Source organism: Neofelis nebulosa, chromosome 8 (genome assembly GCF_028018385.1).
Source record: "Neofelis nebulosa isolate mNeoNeb1 chromosome 8, mNeoNeb1.pri, whole genome shotgun sequence".
In the NCBI taxonomy this organism is placed as follows: domain Eukaryota; kingdom Metazoa; phylum Chordata; class Mammalia; order Carnivora; family Felidae; genus Neofelis; species Neofelis nebulosa.
In genome coordinates, this window is record NC_080789.1 from 75,258,448 (window position 1) to 75,282,110 (window position 23,663).

The 23,663-nt window shown below is 35.5% G+C and overlaps 2 protein-coding genes across 2 annotated transcripts in view; one reads left to right on the plus strand and one right to left on the minus strand.

The window, feature by feature from the left end:
- ABCD2 (ATP binding cassette subfamily D member 2) overlaps positions 1-21,948 on the plus strand; it is a 67,683-nt gene extending 45,735 nt beyond the window's left edge. Inside the window, exons 7-10 of the mRNA XM_058743117.1 lie at positions 1,389-1,534; positions 8,679-8,763; positions 12,705-12,830; positions 18,384-21,948. Of these exons, the coding sequence (XP_058599100.1) occupies positions 1,389-1,534; positions 8,679-8,763; positions 12,705-12,830; positions 18,384-18,603 (577 nt within the window). The 3' untranslated portion in view covers positions 18,604-21,948. The remainder of the gene's footprint in view (positions 1-1,388; positions 1,535-8,678; positions 8,764-12,704; positions 12,831-18,383) is intronic.
- C8H12orf40 (chromosome 8 C12orf40 homolog) overlaps positions 1-23,663 on the minus strand; it is a 257,398-nt gene that overhangs the window by 142,693 nt on the left and 91,042 nt on the right. Inside the window, exon 4 of the mRNA XM_058743119.1 lies at positions 14,408-14,560. The gene's annotated coding sequence lies outside the window, so the exon portion shown is untranslated. The remainder of the gene's footprint in view (positions 1-14,407; positions 14,561-23,663) is intronic.

A 23,663-nucleotide genomic window follows, 5' to 3' on the forward strand; every position in this document is an offset into this window, starting at 1 on the left:
GAAGTCGGACGCTTAACCGACTGAGCCGCGCAGGCGCCCCATGCTAAACATTTAGAATACATAAGATAGCCCTCAACAGGGGCGCCTGGGTGGCTCAGTCGGTTGAGCGTCCAACTTCGGCTCAGGTCATGATCTCACAGTCCGTGAGTTCAAGCCCCGCGTTGGGCTCTGTGCTGCCAGCTCAGAGCCTGGAGCCTGTTTCAGATTCTGTGTCTCCCTCTCTCTCTGACCCTCCCCCGTATGCTCTCTCTCTGTCTCAAAAATAAATAAATGTTAAAAAAAAAAAAGCCCTCAACAACAAATTACTGGTTTCATTTATCCATAATGCTGCTGTTGAGAAACCCTGCTATACATCTACTTCTGCACTTTGATTTTCAACATAAAAATATTTTTTGGAAAATCACTCTGTAGAGATGGTCCACATCCTGTTTTACAGCTCCACAGTGTAGATGCTGTAGTTTATTCAGTCTCCTTTGTATGGGCATTTAGGTTGTTGTCAATATTTTGCAATTATAGATAATGCTATGATGGATAGCCTTACACACTTCTATCTTTGTAATTTTTGAAGTATATCTTTAGAATAAATTGCCAGAAGTGGTTCAAAGGCCAAAATATATGATGGTTTGCCAAATCCCCTCCAAAACGTTGTACATTTTTTCACTGTCACCAGTGTTTGAGACTACCTGTTTCTCCATAGGTTGCTAGTTGAGTAAGTTGTCAAGTTTTTGAACTTTTACCATCTGAAAACTAAGAAGTCCAGTGTAGTTTTAATTTGCACTCATTTTATTATTAATGGCATTTCTCTGTCTCTGTCTCTCTCTTTTAGAGAGAGGGATAGAGGGTAAGCAGGGGAGGAACAAAGGGAGGGGGAAGAGAGAATCTCAAGCTGGGCGTGGAGCCTAATGTGGGGCTCGATCTCACAGTCTTGAGATCACAACCTGAGCCGAAGTCAAGAGTTGGACACTTAACCAACTGAGCCACCCAGCTGCCCCTAATTAATGGTATTTTTTTTTTAAGTTTTGCTTGGGCACGTCTCTGGGCCAAAACCTCAAATTTTATAATATTTAACTCAAATAATTTTAGACGGATTACAGAAGCAATGTTTATAAAATACAGTGAAACAAGATAGGTGTTTCTGTGTGAAAGTATCCAACTATTCCTTGAGGAAACTTTTCTTTGTAGCTATGTCTCAATAAATTTTTACATGAACATAACAGAGTATTATCCTGTCATGCCTGAGAGAGAAATACTCGTCACCAGGTAATAAATGTAATTCTAGAAATACAGTATTTAAAACGTGCTCTCGAGCTTTCAGACCACAAGAACGTCACACTGAGTAAACTAAAATGGCTTTGTATGAGGATTCTTATGTGGTTGGTGTTTTATAGGCCATACATGTCTCTTGGGAGTCTTCGCGATCAAGTCATCTACCCTGATTCGGTGGATGACATGCGTGACAAAGGCCACACAGACCATGACCTGGAATGTATTCTACACAATGTCCACCTCTATCACATAGTTCAAAGAGAAGGAGGTAAAGTCTACCATTTTCTAAATGCATTTAACTTTGTTTCAAAAACTAAACTTATGTAAATCATCCCTATTTTAATTTGAACATATGCTATCATTGGAACATAAACACACACATGGACTTCACAGCATTTATTGATTTTCCATTCTTGACGTCCTGTCTTCTGCTCGGGTTGTATTTCCTACAGCACACCAGGATTTTTTATTGTCTGCTGCTAGCATTTGAAAACAGTTTTTTGGGGGGGCGCCTGGGTGGCTCAGTCAGTTAAGTGCCGACTTTGGCTGAGGTCATGATCTCATGGTTGGTGAGTTTGAGCCCCGTGATGGGCTCTGTGCTGACAGCTCAGAGCCTGGAGGCTGCTTCTGATTCTGGGTCTCCCTCTTTCTGCCCCTCCCCCGCTCGTGTTCTGTCTCTCTCTCTCAAAAATAAACATTAAAAAAACACATTTTTTAAATGAAAAGGGTTTTTTTCTTCATATTTGAATATACAAGTGTCTCTGAGGCCATCATTAATCTAGATGCATGTAAAATCTGTGGCAGAAATATCCTCCTGTCAAGTTCTCAACTTACATTAAACTTAATTTGAAGAGTCGTATCGCAGGGGCGCCTGGGTGGCGCAGTCGGTTAAGCGTCCGACTTCAGCCAGGTCACGATCTCGCGGCCCGTGAGTTCGAGCCCCGCATCAGGCTCTGGGCTGATGGCTCGGAGCCTGGAGCCTGTTTCCGATTCTGTGTCTCCCTCTCTCTCTGCCCCTCCCCCGTTCATGCTCTGTCTCTCTCTGTCCCAAAAAGTAAATAAAAAAAACGTTGAAAAAAAAAAAAAATTAAAAAAAAAAAAAAAAAAAAAGAGTCGTATCGCAGAACTTCTTTTTTGTTTTCAGACCCACAGTCTTACCAATACATTTTTCCCCTCTGTCAAGCAGCACATAGAGAATTAGATAAGATATAGAAACTTATTTTTTAAAGTATTTTTTAATGTTTATTTATTTTTTGAAAAGTGGTGGTGGGGAAAGAGGGAGACAGAATTCCAAGCAGGTTCCATGCTGCCAGTGCAGAGCCTGATGTGGGGCTCGAACTCATGAACTGTGAGATCATGACCTGAGCTGAAATCAAGGGATGGACATTTACCCGACTGTGCCACCCAGGTGCCCCAGGAACTTCTGTGCTGTGTGTTTTATGAACAAGGCATTTTTTTTTAATATATGAAATTGATTGTCAAATTGGTTTCCATACAACACCCAGTGCTCATCCCAAAAGATGCGCTCTTCAATGCCCATCATCTACCCTCCCCTCCCTCCCACCCCCCATCAACCCTCAGTTTGTTCTCAGTTTTTAAGAGTCTCTTATGCTTTGGCTCTCTCCCACTCTAACCTCTTTTTTTTTTTTTTTCCTTCCCCTCCCCCATGGGTTTCTGTTAAGTTTCTCAGGATCCACATAAGAGTGAAAACATATGGTATCTGTCTTTCTCTGTATGACTTATTTCACTTAGCATCACACTCTCCAATTCCATCCACGTTGCTACAAAGGGCCATATTTCATTCTTTCTCATTGCCACGTAGTACTCCATTGTATATATAAACCAAAATTTCTTTATGAATAAGGCATTTTTGAAAGAGTAGAAATAACAGTTACACATATGAGCTTAAAAAAGAATTACTTTCTAATAGTCACACTTTCAAATAACTTGTAACATAATTTGATAGCCTAGAAAAAGTAGTGAAATAATAAGCTAGAATTCTAGGTTTAATTTTGCATAGATTTTATCTTTTACTTCCTAGCCCATTTACCTATCAGAAATACAGTGATTAAGAATGTGAGCTTTGAAGTCAGAGTTCTGGACTCAAATCTAATTAGCACTGTTCTGTGTCTTCAATTCTAAAATGGGGATAAATATCTACCTATAAGGATTCTGTGAATATTAAATAAGACTCTGCAGAGTCACCAACTATATGGTCAATTAATCTTCAACAAAGCAGGAAAGAATATCCAATAGAAAAAGGAAAGTTTCTTCAACATATGGTGTTGGGAAAACTGGACAGCAACACGAAAAAGAATAAAACTGGACCACTTTCTTACACCATACATAAAAATAAATTCAAAATAGATTAAAGACCTAAGTGTGAGACCTGAAACCATAAAAATCCTAGAAGAGAACACAGGCAGTAACCTCTTTGACATGAGCCATAGCAACTTTTATCTAGATATGTCACCTGAGGCAAGGGAAACAGAAGCAAAAATAAACTATTGGGACTTACCAAAATAAAAAGCTTCTGCACAGTGAAGGAAACAATCAACAAAGCTAAAAGACAACCTACCAAATGGGAGAAGATATTTGCAAATGACATATCTCAAGAAGGATTAGTATCCAAAATACAATGTTTTGGGGTATAAACAGATACCAAAAACCAAATAATCCAATTAAAAATAGGCAGAAGACATGAACAGACATTTCTCCAAAGAAGACATCCAGACAGCCAACAGACATGAAAAGGTGTTCATCATCACTTACTATCAGGGAAATGCAAATCAAAACTACAATGAGATATCTCCTTACACCTGACAGAATGGCTAAAGTCAAAAACACAAAAAACAAGTGTTGGCAAGGATGTGGATAAAAAGCAACCAAACCTCTTGTACTGCTGTTGGGGATGAAAACTGATGCAGCCACTATGGAAACAGTATGGAGGTTCCTCAAAAAGTTAAAAATAGAACTACCCTGTGATCCAGCAATGGAACTACTGGATATTTACTCAAAGAATACAAAGACACTAATTCGAAAACATAGATGCATCCCTGTTTTTATTGCAGCATTATTTACAATAGCCAAGATATGGAAGCAGCCAGAAGTGTCCACTTATTGAGGAATGGATTAAGAAGAGGTGGTATGTATGTGTGTGTGTGTGTGTATATATATATATGGATATAACAGAGTATTACTCAGCTATAAAAAAGAATTAAGTCTTGCCATTTGCAAAGACATGGACGGAGCTAGAGAATACTATGCTGAGCTAAATAAGTCAGAGAAAGACAAATACCATGTGATTTCACTCATATGTGGAATTTAAGAAACAAAACAAATGAGCAAAGGGGAGAAAAAAAGAGACAGAGACAAGTCAAGAAACAGACTCAACTCTAGAGAACAAACTGACGGTCACCAGAGGGGAGTGGGTGAGGAGTTGGGTGAAAGAGGTGCTGGGGATTAAGGAGTGCACTTGTAATGAGCACTGGGTAATGTATGGAATTGTTGAATCTCTATATTGTACACCTGAAATTAATACAGCACTGTATATTAACTAACTGGAATTAAAATGAAAACTTAAAGAAATGCTCTCTAAAGAGCATTTATAACAGTGGCACATAGTGAATACACAATAATTAGTAGCTAATGGTAACATTACTACTTGTAATATTGATACTATGATATTTTGTCTTTGTGTGCCAGTACTTGGTATATTACATGGCAATTTCATATACGTTGTTTCATTTGATCCCTATAATAAGCAAATGAGGCAGACAGGAGAGGTATTATTACACTTATTTTTATGGTGTTTATAATCACAATTCATAAGTACTAAAAATATGGAAAGCAGATTATCTTTTTGTTTCATATGATCATCTCCTTCACCGTTTTAAAACACCGGGGAAGCAGAATAAATGCTACATGTTAATCTTGGGTAGGTTTGAAATCCAATAATCCAAATAGAAATTTACAATAAACATGGGCTATTCTATTCTTTCAGAAGTCATTGAGAAGTTTAAGAACTGTTTTTAAGAATGTTCTTACCTTAATAATGTAACAGTAATTATGGTTTATTGAGTGCCTACTGTGCAGAATATATTAAGCAATGCACATTGTCATCTTATTTAATATTTAAAACTGTCTTATGATGGGGGTTTTACTAACCCCATTTTACAGGTGAAATTCAGAATTTTAGTAACTTCCTCAGGGGCCCACAGCAAGTGTTATGACAGGGATTCAAATAAAGATCTCACTTGAAAGTCAATGTTCTATAGTAGGCTATGCCACTGTGCTATGCAATCTACTAGCTTCTTAGACACTAATAAGAATTGTTATATCCTTACGCATAAAACAATTCCAAGGAAACCTACTCTACTTGCTTCATCCTTAAAACACGAAGCATGTTTTTAAGCCAAGCTGAAAAGCATCTAAATTTGCAAGGACGTCACTTACTTTGGAAGAAGTGTACTGAGGTTCTATTTAGACTAGCTAATACTTTGCTTAGAGAAATGCTTTGCTGTAGTAAAAGATGGAATGAAAAACTATGTTTCATTCCATGAAAAGAGATTAGAAAATAGAAAAGAGTAAAAGTGTTACCAAATGTTACCAAAAGTGTTACCAAATGTTAACATGAACTAAATTAACATGTACCTCTCAAGGAAGCAGGAAAACTGTCCTCAGCTGGCGTAGTCTCACTTACTCAGCATCAGAGATGATATTCTAACTCAGAGGTTTGATTTATATGTTCTGTGATCAAGCAGTATTGCCTATTAAAACTTCTGGGTTTAGTGGAACAGAAGACATGATTTATTTAAATATGTAAAGCTAAAGTTTCCTTTGACCCAGATACTTTTCTCTTGCCCCTTCTCAGTTGGCAGGAGCAACAAATTTTTAAGCCCCAAATATTTCTCCACTATGAAGCAATCTGAGCTTATTTTTCAAATCCTTGCTTATGTTTCATAAATGCTATAAAATTCAGTTATCGAGAAAAATTATATTTCAACAGTTTTCACTAGAAGCAAGAACTTGAAATCAGATGGCATTTGGAGATTTTTCTCTTAACATAAAATTTTAAGCCTATATTTAAAATTTTTTTTATGTTTATTCATTTTTGAAAGACAGAGAGAGACAGAGCACAAGCTGGGGTGGGGCGGAGAGAGAGGGGGACACAGAATCTGAAGCAGGCTCCGGGCTCTGAGCTGTCAGCACAGAGCCTGACGCAGGGCTCAAACTCACAAACTGCGAGATCATGACCTGAACTGAAGTCGGACGCTTAACCAACTGAGCCACCCAGGCACCCCAAGCTATATTTTTAAATGAACAGAAAATTCCTGGAAGTTTATCCAAGAAAATGAACAGTGGTTCCCTACTGGGGAGTATCATTGGGAAACAGGGAAAATCTATTCAATCCACTGCACAGAAAACAACAATGACTCTACTTCCTATTTTATTTTCCTTTGACCCAGTTTATTTAAAGTTTAATAAAGGTGAAAATTCAGCTGACAGAGAAAGAAGAGGCCAAAGAGCCTGAATTTTTTCTACATGGGAAAATTACGCCTTGAACACTTGGGATTTGGAACTGTTGTCCTAAGTGTATGTGGCAAGTTTTAGCAGTAATTTTGCTCTTTGAAAATCAGACTTTTCCTACTCTGCTCTATTATTTTCTGACATTTCCATGAATAAATATTTGATATGGCCCTCTCTCTCTTAGGCCTCATGGTTTTGTTTTCTTTCTTTTTTCCTTTTAAAGATTTATTTATTTATTTTGAGCGAGAAAGAGAGAGAGCACGCAAGTGAGGGAGGAACAGAGAGAGAGAGGGAGACACATCTGAAGAGGCTCCAGGCTCTGAGCTGTAAGCACAGAGCCTGATGTGGGGCTCAAACCCATGAACCATGAGATCATGACTTGAGCTTAAGTTGGATGTTTAACCAACTGAGCTACCCAGGAGCCCCTAGTTTTATTTTGGAGTACACTTCTTTTGTTACAAAATAAAGATAAACCATAAAAATAATAAAAATCATTATATTTCCCAATATTATAAAAATGTGTAACTTAGAAAGTAAAAGTCTCATAATTCCATTCCTGTGGGGTGTGAGCTATGTGTGTGTTTATAGAAATGCAGTCATAGTTTATATAAATGTGTATGTGTATGTCTATATCTATACATACACACAATTCTGCAACTTGATTTTTCATACAAAGATGTTCCAAGTACATTTCTACATCAGTATGTATAGATGTAACCAATTTTTTAATATATAGAAGCATTGCTTTTTGTATAAATATCCAACAGAAAGTCAGTAGTGAAGATGTAAGAGAGCAGATCCTGGGTGGCTCAGTAAAGTGTACAACTTTTGATTTCAGCTCAGGTCATGGTCTCATGGTTCATGGGATCCAGCCCTGTGTCAGCTCTGCACTGACAACACAGAGCCTGTTTGGAATTCTCTCTCTCCCTCCTTCTCTGCCCCTCCCCTGTTCTCTCTCCCAAAATAAATAAATAAACTTAAAAAAAAAACAACTTAAAACTAATTTTTAAATAAAACCCAGATGTTGTAAGAGATAGTGTGGATATAGACCTACATATGAATCCTAGCTCTGATCTCTAGCTGTGTAAACTTAGACATGTCAACTCCTCTATGGATTTCAGATCACCCACTTATAAAATGCAACAATAAGATCTAACTCATAAGGTTATGGATATATAATGAGAATTATATATGGATATATAATGAGAATTATATATGAATATATAATGAGAAAACTCAGATAAAGTACCAGGCACATGGAAGCCATTTAAGTTAGTTTCTGTTTTACTCTTTGTAGATTGGGCAATAGGCCTATGCAAATTGTTGGTCTTTTCTCCTACCACCCTCCCAAATAAGTATAAGTGTACCAACTTTTTGGAGATATTCAGAAACAAACAAATTTTTTAAGTGCCAGTATTTAGAATCTTAGAAGATGTTTTGTCAGCATACGGAATTATTACTATTAAAAAAAACATGAAATCTAAAACAAAATGTTTATACATGAGGCTCTCTAGTTTATCCAAGCATATGTTCTGTAAAATATCAGGTACTTTGGGATGCCAAGGTGGCTCAGTCAGTTAAGCATCCGACTTCAGCTCAGGTCATGATCTCATGGTTTGTGACTTCGAGCCCCACATTGGTCTCTGTGATGACAGCTCAGAGTCTAGAGCTGCTTCGGATTATGTGTCTCCCTCTCTCTCTGCTCCTACCCCTGCTTGTGCTCTGTTTCTCTCTCTGTGTCTCAAAAATAAACATTAAAAAAATTTTTTTTTAATACCAGGTACTTTGTTAATAACTTAAACTTGCCAGGAATCACTTGTCCGGGGTAAAAATGGTAACAAACAAATGCCTTATAAAAATATATGTTTTTATATATTTTTAAGGATGGGATGCTGTTATGGACTGGAAAGATGTTCTGTCAGGAGGAGAAAAGCAAAGAATGGGCATGGCTCGCATGTTTTATCATAGGTAAGTAGGCTATACTCAGGAAACTAGTTAATTATTGTAACTAAAAAAAAAATCTTTGAACATTATTCGATGCCCTCATCTTTAAAAATATCTTACTCCTTGGAGCTCCTGGGTGGCTCATTCAGTTAAGTGTCTGACTCTTGATTTTGGCTCAGGTCATGATTCTGCAGTTTGTGGAATCAAGCCCAACAATGGGCTTGGTGCTGACAGTACAGACCCTGCTTGGGATTCTCTCTTTCCCTCTCTCTCTGCCCCTCACCCACTCATGCTCACTCTCTCTCTCTCTCTTTCTCTCTCTCAAAATAAATAAATAAACATTTGAAACATAGAAATATCTTCCTGGGGAATAGAGGGATGGGCAAAATGGGTGAAGGAGATTGGGAGATACAAGCTTCCAGTTAGGGAATGAATAACTCATAGAAATAAAAAGGCACAGTATAAGGAATACAGTGAATGATATTGTAGTAGCACTGTATAGTGACATGTTAGCTACACTTGTGGTTAACATAGCATAATATGTAAACTTGTCTAATCACTATGTTGTACACCTGAAACTAATGTCAACATGTGTGTCAACTAAAATAAAAAAGAAAGAAAAGAAAAAGAAAGAAAAACTAATCCTTAGAATATATAGGTTTTACGCTTCTTAAGTAATTTTTTTCATGTGTCAGAAGTCTGTCAGTACTTTTTTTGTATTTCTTATGTTGAGTAATGCTAGATGACAAAATTAAATTTTCATGTATAGAGATAGACAGAATATGAGCAGGGGAGGGGCAGAAAGAGAGGGAGACACAGAATCCGAAGCAGGCTCCAGGCTCTGAGCTGTCAGCACAGAGCCCGATGTGGGGCTCCAACCCACAAACCGTGAGATCATGACCTGAGCCGAAGTCAGATGCTTAACCGACTGAGCCGCCCAGGTTCCCCAATAACATGGTATTTGTAATAATGTACATGGTCAGTTCAAGAATATGGCAAGCTAATTTGCAACAACATGGATGGAGCTAGAGAGGATTATTGCTAAGCAAAATTAAGTCAGTCAGAGAAAGACAAATACCATATGATTTCACTCATATGTGGAATTTAAGAAACAAAATAAATGAGCAAAGGGGAAAAACGAGAGAAAGAGAGAGAGGCAAACCAAGAAACAGACTCTTAACTATAGAGAACAAACTGATGGTTACCAGAAGGGAGGTGGGTTGGGGGTATGGGTTAAATAGGTGATGTAGATCAAGGACTGCACTTGTGATGAGCACCTGGTGATGTATAGAGGTGTCGAATCACTAATTGTACACCTGAAACAAATATTAGTTAACTGTGTGTTAACTAACAGGAATTTAAATAAAAACTTAAAAAAAAAGAATATGGTGAACTAAAAAAAATACAAACCAAAATTTGCTAACTCAGAACTTTTAGTTCATTATTTTAAAATGTCCCTTTCTCAGATGATGTGGTGAGATTCAAGGGTAAAGTTTTCTGTTTGACATTTATGACCAGCTGTTAGCCACTATCACCCTGAATCTGTTTGAGCCTTGTCCATAAATATTCAGTAACATGATCACCAGCATAGCTGGTGAAATATAATATGGTGGAATGTAAAATGTGACCATAAATTTCTCACTGTGTCAGTGTGTTAATAAAATAAACCCTGTAACAAAGAGCAAGAGGCATTAATCTAAACCCAAAGAGATCTGTAAACACTTGTAACTAGAAATCAATAGTTGATACTTGGTATCTAAAATATTTTGGATATAACGTGAGACTAAATAAGCTCAGGTTACAAACATCACTAGAAGGAAAATTAGTGATCTGTATAGAAAGATCAGTGAAGATGAGCAAGTTGTTGGAAAGCAGAATCTGTTGAGAAAAAACAAAATTAAATAGAAATTTCAAATCCAGTGAAGGAAAAGAATAATTATGAGAAACTGCCTTCCCTTGTTCCCAAAGGATTAATATCAATATTTGAATGCAGTATGAAAGACCTGAACTAACTAAAATGGAGAACATTGGTAGGGAGTACTAAGTATCACAGTAGTATACTCTTTTGGAGAGGATTTTAATTTTAATGTTTAAAGAATGATCCGAAGAGTTCTGTCTTAAGGGGATAGAGTAGATCCTTCACAAAGCTGCCTCCTCTGATGATACATCAAAACAAAAAGAATGGAAAATCTGAGAAATAATATTACATAATGTTTCACTTGGTTGTATCAGCCCAGATTCCAGCTATTGCTTAATTTAAATACACACACACATGCACACACATACACATACACACATACCCCAGTTCTGCCAAGAAAACAAAAGTACGCAGTGTATCTTACATCTGCTAGACTAAGGATTGCTATGACAACTGAATGTAAGACATATACTTTATTTCTGATTCTAAGATGGCATCTCTTCTCTGTTTAGCTCAAAAAGCAACACAATACAATAAGTAACTGAATTACTAGAAGGAGATTCACACAGAAAAAGAAAAGTTTATCTCTCTTTTATACTTCCTTTTCTTCTTCCTCTTTTTTACTTAAAAAAAAATTATCCACAAAACAGTAATCAATTCTGAGACAAAAATGTAATGCTTAATACTTAAACCGGAACAGTAACCAAAAACCACCCAGCACAACTATTTCTGTTAATGTCATGGGGAATCTCCAGTGATCCTTAAGTTCTTTGCATGGAAAGCAGTTGTTAAAGTCAAATGGGGTGTTAAAGTTAAGTTGACTCCTATATCTATTAGCCTTGTCTACCCATCCTGGAATAAATAAAAAGATCCTATTAATAAGATCATAGAAAAACAATTTAAAGTACTAAATAATTATACTGAAGAAGAAATTACTACTGGTTTCAACGTTTATCTTTTCAGTGTCATTTATTTTTAAAGATCAGAATATCTTCATGGAGGACAGTGTCCTGGAAAAATACTTAATAGTGGTTTTCAGCTCTAAAATAAATAATAAATGACAGTGCATGAGTTGACCTTTGGTCCCATTGACCAAGCTAAGTCATGTTGTTGAGTACCAAGTATATACCCAAAGTCCAGATGACCCTGTCTCCTTCTTGAAAGAAGACAGGGAAGGGGAAAGAAAGAAAGATAAGAGCAAGGGGTGAGATGAAAGGACGAGAATAAACAGAAGGAAATGGTATCCAATGATAGGTACCTCTGATAGTGGTAGACAGTCCTTTCCAAAGTAAAAATTGAGCTAGAAAAAGTAATTAACTGAGTGTAATGAGAAAATAGTTACTGATTTTTTTCCCTTAAGAATTTGTAAAGCATGGTCTCAGTATTACCAGGTTAAATGCCAGTGTAAATTTGTCCGATTAGGCATACTACTTTTGCAGAATTTAGTAGCAATGAAATTCCATTAATAGTGTTTTGGTACTGACATTGTTGATAAAGTTATCTTCTCAATAAATCTTTGCTAACAGGGCCTTGGCCTTTTTGATAATTAGCTACTGTAATGCATTTTTCATGTAATTAGTCAGAACCTGTCACCAGGAATGAACTTGCCTTCTATGGGAAAATGCACTCAGTGACCTGCCTCATCTTTCCTATGTCTCATACCCATGATTCACCCATTTTCATAACAATAAAGCTTATTGTATAGTGAGTAGGCATCAGGAAATCTATTTAAAATTTAAGAACAATATAATGTCCTAATCCAAAGAGGGAGGGTGACCCCTCTTTTACTTTATCATTTGTCACCTTTACTAATTTCGTATACTCTTTTGCTCCTTTAAACTTAACATTGCAGGGCACCTGGCTGGCTCAGTTGGTAGATAGAGCATGCTACTCTTGATCTCAGGGTCTTGAGTTCAAGCTCCACATTGGGCATAGAGCTTAAACAATTAAAAAATAAAGTTAACATTGCAACTCATATTGTCCATGTAAAGATATATAATTCAAATAGGAAAGCCATTAATTTATTTGTGTTAATTTTTTTTTCAAGACCAAAATATGCATTACTGGATGAATGTACCAGTGCTGTCAGCATTGATGTTGAAGGAAAGATATTTCAGGCTGCAAAAGGGGCTGGAATTTCCTTACTATCTATAACGCACAGGCCTTCTCTGTGGTAAGTGTTTCCAATGCTAATTTGCAATAGATGGTTTTTCTTTATATTTCTTTCTTTTTTTTCTTTTGTTTAGGGAGAGAGAAAGAGAGAGATCATGCAAGCAGGGGAGAGGGGCAAAGGAATAGGGAGAGAGAGAGAGAGAGAGAGAGAGAGAGAGAATGTCAAGCAGGCTCCATAATCAGCCTGGAGCATGACCTAAGGCTGGATCTCACAACCTAGGATCATGACCTGAGCCAAAATCAAGAGTTGGATGCTCGACCAACTAAGCCACTCAGGCAACCCTCTATATTTCTTAAATAGTAGCTTTGCCTAGGGGTGCCTAGGTAGCTCAGTCGATTGGCAACCAACTCTTGATTTCGGCACAGGTCATGATTTCTCAGTTCATGATATCGAGCCCCATGTCAGGCTTGGCACTGACAGTGCTGAGACTGCTTGAGATTCTTTCTCTCGCTCTGTCTCTCTGCTCCTCCCCAGTTCATGTGCATACACATGTGTGTGTATTCTCTCTCTCAAAATAAATAAATTAAAAAAAATTTTTTTTAAAGAGCAACTTTGCCTAAACTTTCACTATAGAGCATCGGATACTTCACTTATTCTACGTATATTTCTGTTAAGTTGCACACTAGTAGTAGAGATATCCCAAACCTCACATCGTAACATATATGTGCTATTTAAAAACTATTATCACATTCCAATAATTCTGAAAAAAAGTGGAAAAATCAAGTGTGTTTAACTGAAAATATTCATAATCCATAGCGTGTACTAGGAATGAATATATTTGTGTAATTTTATATCATCTTTTTACCCCTTTTTTCAAAATCCAGGAAAAAACCTGCACAACATACTATTCCTACAGATGATTAAGTTGGAGAAAACACAAGGGGAAAAAAAGCTTTTTTTTTTTTTTTTTTTGCTTTTGTTTTAAGGAAAATTCAAAATATTTTCTAAATATTATCCCATTAAACCTAATGAGATTTCCCATATTTAAAGAAATGACAACACTATTTTTACCATTCCCCTACTTTTCCCACTGATTGATAACCATAATAATAGTTGATAGTGCAGATTCAGCACCTATTCTGGTCCAGGCTCATTTTATTCAAGTCTCATAACAACCCTATAGAGAGTATAGATAGTCTAATTATTCCCATTTTATGATTAAGAAACTGAGAACTAGAAAAATGAGAAAAGTAACTTACCATGATCACTCTATACTATAGTATGCTGCTCTAGTTAGTATAAGGAGCTCAAAATGCACCTTATATATAAGCCATAAAAACACTGTTCATTTAGACTACACTCCACTACTTTGGTATTTGTTTCATCAATCAAAATCTTTTCTTTTGACATATTAGTTACTACAGTGGATTCTATATGCTTTAGCCTCATATTTCCCAAGAGACAGGCAGGACTTTTCCTCTCTCTCTAGCTGGAGTATTCTGTAGCAGGTGGCTAATCACATTCTGTGCCAAAGCCTCCATCACGTAGGTGACTTCAAACCTAGGCTAAGTAACCAGCTTTATTTGAGTTAATCCTAGAAGGCATTCTAGAACTTCCACTGTATAGAGAATACTTACCTTAAAATTGTGAGTAAACTGAGTATTCAGTTTAGATGAGGCTTTCATTGTTGAAAATTCTTTGATTCTGTACTTCTATTGAGAAGATAATAACCTGTTTTGTCTTCATTTAAACACTCAGATTTTTCATAATTTTCCCTGCAGAGAGTTAACCTGAAAATAGAGCATTCCATGAAATGACCCTTTCTATAGAACTTTGTGGTTTGTCTCTCTGTCATTAAGAACTAATTAGCATCTGGAGTGATAAAATCTCTCCAGAAGCAGTCTAGATCTAGTCCAGGATGAGTACATGGCAATGAATGTGATTCCTCTGACTTTTCCCTGGAGAAAACCAGCAGGAACTGGATCTCCACAACAATTATGACATTTGTCTATAAATCCTTGTATCAGCGATGGCATAGAACCACACCAGAACTCTTGAACCCTTTCTGGTATACACTTGTCATTTCCAGACATGCTTCCTAATTGATCACATGTTAGGATAACATGGAGTTATGTCTTAGTTCTGGTAATTTTCTGACCTCTATCAATTAATTTATCACGTTATTATGTCACTCAGTTCCTTATTCAAGAAGCCTAAAAAGGCATTGGAAACATATTCACTCATTTTTTTTTTCTCAATTGAAGGAACAAATAGGTTTTGGTTGCTGTGATTTTAAATACTTTATTTAGAGTAACTTAGTATGTTACAATAAACTGACAGGAAGAGACAGAAATATCCCATATACTCTGCCCCTACATATGCATAGCTATACACAATAGAATGAAACATTTGTTATGATTAATGAACCTACACTGACACATCATTATGACCCAAAGTCCATAATTTACATTAGGGTCACTCTTGGTGATGTACAGTCTATGGGTTGGAACAAATTTTTAGTTGCATATATCCATCGTTACAGTATTGTATAGAGGATTTTAACTGCTCTAAAAATTTTCTGTGCTCTGCCTATTCATCCCTCTCTTTCCTCAAGCTCTGGAAACCACTGATCTTTAATGCCTCCATAGTTTTGCTTTTTTCAGAATGTCATATGGCTGGAATCATACAGTATGTAGCCTTTTCAGTTTGGCTTCTTTCACTTAGTAATACTCATTGAAGTTTCCTCCATGTCTTTTTATCGCCTGAAACCTCATTTCTTTTTAGCACTGACTAATATTCCATTGTTTGGATGTAGACAGTTTATTTATCCATTCACCTACTAAAGGACATCTTGGTTGCTTCCAGTTTGGGAAATTATGAATAAACCTGCTGTAAACATTCATATGAGGGTTTTTAGGTGGACACAAGTTTTCTCAACTCCTTCGGGTAATATCAAGGAGTGCAATTGCTGGATCATATAATAAGAGTGTGTTTAGTTCAGTAGGAAACTGAAAAATTGTCTGCCAAAGTGGCTGTACCATTTTGCATCCCAACAAGCAATGAATGAGAGTTTCTGTTGCTCCACAGCCTTGTTGGCACTTGGTGATATCAGGGTCCTGGATTTTGGCCATTCTAATAGGTGTATAGAGGACAGATATTTTTTTAAGCTAATAACAAAATCTGTAATTTTATGCCTTTTAATGAGAAAAATATGTTTTTAATTGTAGCTATTCATAGTACATTTCCCCATAAAACTAAAAATTATGTTACTTCTGCAGTATGAATTAATTTAGGCATTTTAGGTTGAAGAAATCTATCATTTCTGATTAACCTTTCTCCCTAGATGAAATTCTTATTTTCCCTGAAAAGATACCAGATGAGGGAAAACTGTATTACATTTTCCCCAAGACAGCAAAGTAGTAATTATTGATTGTAAAGATTAAAATCAATATCAGTATATAAAAAGGTCAAAAATGATAAGAGCTTATTAAATTATTTGATTCCTGGATAGAATTATAGCTTTATATCTACCACTTTCCTAAGCTTGACTCGATTTGTGCAGGAAGTCTGTAGATTATCTCTGAGTCTCAGTTAATATAGTAGTTTCCTGTAAAATCCTCTTAAGCAAACCCTGAAATGCTATTTAGCCCATTATGTAGGACACACCTTTGAATCTCAGGTAATGAAACACCCATACGTTTTCTTGTATGTAGAAATCAAATGATGTTGTGAGACTGGAGGGACGAGCCTTCATTATACCTTGAAGATAAAAGTTGCCCAAGATCAGAACTACTGCATTCTGAAATTGCTCCCAGCTGTACATCCAAAGTTAGGAAAAGCCCAGGAATATATATATATATATATATATATATATATATATATATATATATATATATATAATATATATTATATATATTATATATATACACAAAGATCATTAATCTCTGTCATATGTTATCAAGCATATGAACTTTCAACCTTCATCTTGAGAGTGATTTTATTCTTTTAGACACAGTTTAACCCAGGTTAATTTCCTCATCTTACAGCATGATAAAACCATCTAATCAAAATGAGATGAAACCACAGGTCCTACAATTGATGAATAGATCAACAAAATGTGCAAATCCATACAATGGAATATTATTCAGCCATAAAAATGAAGGAAGTACTAATATATGCTCCAACTTAGATGAACTTTGAAATCATTTTGAGTGAAAGAAGTCAGTCACAAAAAGCCATGTATTATATGATTGTATGTATATGAAATGTCTAGAATAGACAAATCCAGAGACACAGAAAGAAAATTGATAGTTGTGAGGGGTTGAGCAGAGCAGGGAAAAGGGAAGGACCGCTAATAGGTATGGGGTTTCTTTTGGCAGTAAAGAAAATATTCTGGAATTGGATAGTAGTGATGGTCACATGAGCTTCTGAATAAACTAAAAATCACTGAATTTTACACTTAAAAGGATGAGTTTGTGTTATGTGAATCATATCTCAAGTTTAAAAAAGGAAGTGAATTTACTTGAAATAAGCCCACTGATTATAGTAAATAATGACAGATGAGTGCTTAAAGGGGATCAAGAAGCAACAAAAACTGGAAGGAAAAGACAGGAAAACTGAGGGACACATAGGAGTATGCGCCACGTCAGGAAAGTGACAAAATGCAGGGACACAGCAATGCAAGGCCAACTCTGCTAGCATTATTCTCTCCACACATCCCCCACAAATTCCAGAAACCAATAATCTTAGCCTCTTTTTAGGACAACATGGATTATCTCCTGTGTCATCAATAAAATAATCTCTATACTTGTCTGAAGTTTCTAATTATGAACCAGAGCCATGAGAAAGGATATTAAACTGTATGAAGGCATGGAAGTATCTTTAAAAGATTTCTATCAAAGAGTTCATTTTTTTTAATGTTTTAAAACTGGGGCGATTGGGGGGCCCAGGAGGGTAAGTGTCCGACTCTTGATTTTGGCTCAGGTCACGATCTCATGGTTGTGAGATGGAGTCCCGCATTGGGCTCCCGGCTAGATGTGCACCCTGCTTAAGATTCTCTCTCTCTCCCTCTCCCTCTGCCCCTCCCCAGCTTGCACACATGCACGCTCTCTCTCTTTCTCTTAAAAAAATGTTTTAAAACTTTATTAGCGAGGACTTTTTACTTATGTAGAATAATTCAGTCCGAAAAGGTAGTATATTAATGAATTGATATTGTATTTCCTTTATTTTTCTTAGTTTTTTCCCCTGTATAACTTTAAAAGTTTACTTTCTTCTCTCAGCTTGCTTTCCTTATTCCCATTCTAACTAAGCTTTGATATTTATTTAGGGGCCATACTGGGTTCTGAAGATAAATAGATACAAACAGCATATCTTCCTTTGAAGTTCGTATATATTCAGAATATAAAATAAATATAAGCAATGGAATTCCCAAGAAATTAATGACTTTTGAAATTAAAAAAATTATAATATTTAACCTCATGAGGGATTCTTGAAAATCAAATGTATAACAGTCACCTTACTTAAAATTTGCCTTTGGATACCAACTGGAATGATAAACCTAAAATGGCTTTTCACAATTATTGCTAATAATATTATTTCATTTTGATCATGCAGGAAATACCACACTCATTTATTACAGTTTGATGGTGAAGGAGGCTGGCGCTTTGAACAATTGGATACCGCTATCCGTTTAACACTCAGTGAAGAAAAACAAAAGCTAGAATCTCAGCTAGCTGGAATTCCCAAAATGCAGCAGAGACTCAATGAACTATGTAAAATTTTGGGAGAAGACTCAGTGCTGAAAACAATCAAAACCGAAGATGAGACATCCTAACTTGTTTTGACGTGTTTTAAAAGTTAATTTTTAGGTAAAGGCTCAGAGACACTCTGTTATGTTGCATGCATTGTGTTTAAGCACAGAGAAAAAGGAAGGAATGTTTTATAAGACTTTAGCATCAAGGAAATATATGATCTGACTTTTCAGAGGAAAATAAACAAATGCATTATGTGAGATTAGTCATTCTCGCTTATACTAATTCCTAGTGACGGCCTAATTCACCTGTAAAACAAGATTTTCTAGGTGAATTTATGATGAATACCAGATTTGCTATGTGTATGTGATGCATCTGAAGTTCTTAACAAACATGGGGGATACCTTGAGAATGGAACAACTTAACATTATTTGGTTTGAAAACAGGTGCATAAAATTAGAAGTTTGAGTAATGTCTCAGTCCATTTATGGTTATTAGGTTTAATAGCTAGAATTCATGTTCATCATTGCTAGTGGTCAACTAAACCTGCATACAAAATAGCTGACAGTTTGATAAATAATGTCAATATGAAAAAAAAATATTTTAATGGCAGTGGTTGAAAGAAAGAAGCATGGCTGTACGTGTATAAAGTGCCATATCTTTAAATTTTAGATTTTCAGCATCTTAATGTGGACACATAACAAATTAGTCTTAATGAGAATCTTACATATTTGTTAATAAACCCTTTCGTTTTAAAAAGAGAATGGCCAATACAGAAAAGGAGTATCCAAACAACGTATGTCTCAGCCTGTTACTTTGCTTGGCAGCATTTCCTACTGCAACTTCTGTCTAGAAATACTCAGCTTGTTTTTGGGCTCAGAGGAGGAGTCCACCACATTTTTAAATAATAGTGCTATCATGGAATATAGGGGTTCTCAAAATCACAGTAGTAATAGCACACTTGAAATAGCACTTTAGAATTTACAATCCTCGTTTATATCATTTCACTTTAATTCTTATGGCAATCTATTGAGGCAAATATTCTTTGCCTACTTCGCGTTTGTGGAAATTGACACTCAGACTTGCCTTAATTATGCAATTTATTTAGGGACAGATCCAAGGATCAAATAAAGTTCTCCTGATTCCTTGATCATTGCTATTTCCACTTTCTACTATTATCCTTGAAATCTAACTGGACTGTAATATCGATAAAAGTTAGATGAGATGTTGAAAAGAAAATAAATTTGGTAATGATAGGGCTGTTACTATGTGGTTATTGTTTACAAGACATGGAAATTAAATACAAAGTGGAAAGGTCATTGGTCTGTGGTTTAAAATGAACCAAGAAAGTTAGCAAATTTTTCAGCAACTATACACTCATACTCAATATCGATGTACCTCTATAGCCAACAATCAGAAGGGAAATTAGTTGTGTTATAAATTTTAATATTTATTGAATGTAATGAGAAAGAACCTGCATGGAATAGTCCATGTGAAATAAAGCTTATCTATTCATGTGCCCTGGAGTTGGAAATACAAAATCCAGAACTGGCATTTTAATCTCGTACTGCCTATGCCACCACATTGACAGGCCAGGAAAAATGAGAGTGATCAGTTGTTAGAGGTTTTGGATTTTATTTACATATTTAGACACAATCATAAGAGATGCTAAGTCAATGATTCTCAGACTTTATCAGGCGGTAGAGTACCCAGAAGTCATTCATGATCACTGTAGTAGAACATCATGACGTGTTCACATTTGCAATTCTTCCATGCTAATCAAGACATTTTTAGTTATCAACAAATGTAACCATCTTGTATGAAGGAAGTCAGTAGAAAATCATAATCAGTACATCTGTCTAGGTTTTTCGGTTAGTATCTTCAGGTACTCAGTGAGGCAAGTGTCAAAGTTTCAAAAAAACTCATGGACCCAAAATTTAAACTTGATAAAAATCATCCATTAATCTTAACTTCTGTTTAGTGGTTATTCAGTTTATCCTGCTGTAGGAAACAGTCGGAGGCAAGTGTCTTGTTAACTCTTAAAGGTACAGGAAGAAAATGAAAAGTCCTCATTTGAAATATGTGCGTAATTTCCATGCCTTAATTTTCACAATTTGAAATATAAAGCATTTAGGACCTGATATATTGTTTTGAAACCTAGAAATGAATGCCAAAACAAATATTAGATTTGTAATTAGCCCTTATTTGATACATCTATCAATGAGCTGAAGTAAGTAAGATTCATTATTTATAATGTACAGGGTTCAAGGATGTTTAAAATTCTGTACTAACAACTGTACACACTGTAATTTAAATGTTGAAATTCTAAGAGAAACATGGTTTACATGAGCTTTTTGTGCCTATTTATTTTCTGAATTTTCATCAAGGACCAATATCCTCCAACTTGGAGGGGGAAAAAAAATCTGTGATTTCAATTTGTGTTGATGTACCATCTAACTGTTTCCAAAATGGTCAAATGGGTATACCATATTTTGCTATTCTTATAGTTACATTTTACAAAGAAAACATGAACAAGATTAAGATATCAAATAGCCATCTTTGAATACAGCAAAGGGTAGATGAAAAGAAAAAGAAAGGATATTTCAATATGCAAACTACTTTACTACTTTTACCAGGTTATCTATTTACCCAAACTTTTGACTTCTGGGTTTTTTGGGTTTTTTTGTCAAAGAAAGCTGTAGGTTTATGGAGATTGATTTTTAAATGTGCAATTTTTGGCTAACTTCCAACTTGGAAAATAAGTTGCATTCTATAAAAATGTTGCATTTTATTTCTCCAGCATGTAGTGTTAGGCCAAGCATGAATCGAAAATTGTGTGCGTTCTTGTAAACAAGATAATGTTTAAAAATCCCTCTCCAGTAATCTCAAGGACGATGACATATCCTGATATTCAGCCCAAGTTTACATTTGTTTACAATGGGGAAGTTTTTCCTCGACAGTAATTTGGGTTTTGTTTCAAACTATGCTTTTCCAGTAAATGTATAAATGAACATGTTAGTTTTTTATTTGAGACTTTGGTTCCAAGTATAATTTCATACTTGGCGATAGGTGTCGCCTATTAAAATCTTTTTGGAATAGTTTTTGATTCCATAAGCCTAGAAAAATTTGTGACACATTGGAACCCAAAATCCAGAGAATGTTACACACTTCTGAGGTGTGCAGAATATGGTAATGATGATCAAACCATTGATTAAAAGAGATACCTTTGAAAGAATTACGTTATGGGCAAATATGGGTCTCATTTAGAAATGTGAAGTACTTCCATAGACCCCAGGGTATTTACATTTCTGCTGATATACCCTTAGGTATGTCGAATATGTTTTAGAGTTGTACTTGTCATGTTTGCCACATGAGAACTTTCAGATGGATGCAAAAAATATTTTTATTAAAAGCAAATTCCTTCTTCATTGTTGGTGCCTTTCTTGATTACCAAATACAAAACTGCTTTACAGTTTTTATTGTGAAATGTTCAAAACCAGTTGCCTATACTTATACACAGGGCTTGTGTTAATGAAAGCAAGTGAGAAAAATGTCCTTAATGGTAAAAATAGCTATGTAGCTAATCTAGAATGTGGCTATTTGTGAATGCTCTATGATATAGTCTCCAATGTGCAGTTGCTTGAGCTCAACATTTCTTGTGAATTCCTTAATAATCATTAAAAAACGTTTGATTAATCAAAGGAATTACAAATTATTCCAGTGGTAGAAAACACCTTATTTCTATATTTTAAATGACTTTGCTGAGCGTGTCTATATACACCTCATTTACAAGTTGTGTGGTGTACAACTGTATGGAGTGCTATGAACAATAGTCCCCAAATAGTTGCTTAAATATTTATTTTCTTTATTAATTCAACACATACTTACTTATTAAGTACCAGCCTATGCCAGGCACTGTGCTAGGTTCTAGGAATAAATAAAATATGGTCCCTGTACAAAGAAGCTTACCGTTCATTGAAAATTAGGAAAATGAGTACCCTGAGAGAAAAACTCAATAGCTACTATTTATTATTTACCAAGAAGGCACAAAGCATTGATACATATTGACTTATTACATCTTCACAAAACTAATTCAATGAAAGTAGAAAGTGAGGACAGGTTAAGTAATTCATCCAACCTCATACAGCTACAGCTATAGAGCTGAAATTTGAACCTAGCAATATTGGATTACAAAGCCATGTAACTCCCATCACCTCCTTTTTAATTAGTTTAGGTCAATTTGTCATTATCATTGTTTTAAACTCTAAACTTTTAAACTCTTAAGTTATAAGTATATTTTTAACTGGCTCAAGGTTTCTGGTTAACCAAACATGCATTTTTTTTTTTCATCTAAAACAGAAATTTGTCACTTAAATTGTATTTTCACTGTTTTTATTATAAATGTTGGATGCAGTCCTATGGGAGAAAGAGAACAAAAGGCAAATTTTCAAATGTTTTGAAGAAGAAATGTCCAAACCGGTTAACATTCATTCATTCATTCATTCAGTAAATATTTATTGACACATTCAAGGTACCATTTATTGTGCTAGCGATTTTAAGTGAACAACACAGACCTGGTCTCAGTCCTCATGAAACATTTTAGTACATCAATAGTAAACAATTGTATGCCTGTTAGATGTTATGTTCCCATCTAAATGGCATATTTGTTTTGTAGTATCTTCTCAATTCTTGTATTTCCAGCCTAGGACAGCTCTGTTGCAACATTTAAGCAATAAGCATTTTCTGGCAGCAACATTCCCTTGATTACACATTTAAAGGCTTCATAATCCTCATGCCCTCTAACTTGGTCTAAATGACAAGGTCCAATAAAACCAGTCTGCCTGCAGGACTATATCATCCTTCACCAGTAGGTGCTCCCATGCATTTAGCATGTTTTCTTGAAACCTGAGAAACAGCTTCTCAAGTTCAGGTCATGTAAAGTGAACCAGTTGGGTACAATGAAAAGTACTGCTCTTGTGTTAACACAAAATACAGATAACTGTAGCAGGATAATTCTAAAGAGCAAAAATTAAATTTAAAATAAATAATAATTGTAAAAGTGAATACACAAGGCTTCTAAAATGAAGTACAATTAAAATTATATGTTCTATCTCAGTACTTGTTACCCAATGTAGAAGATAAA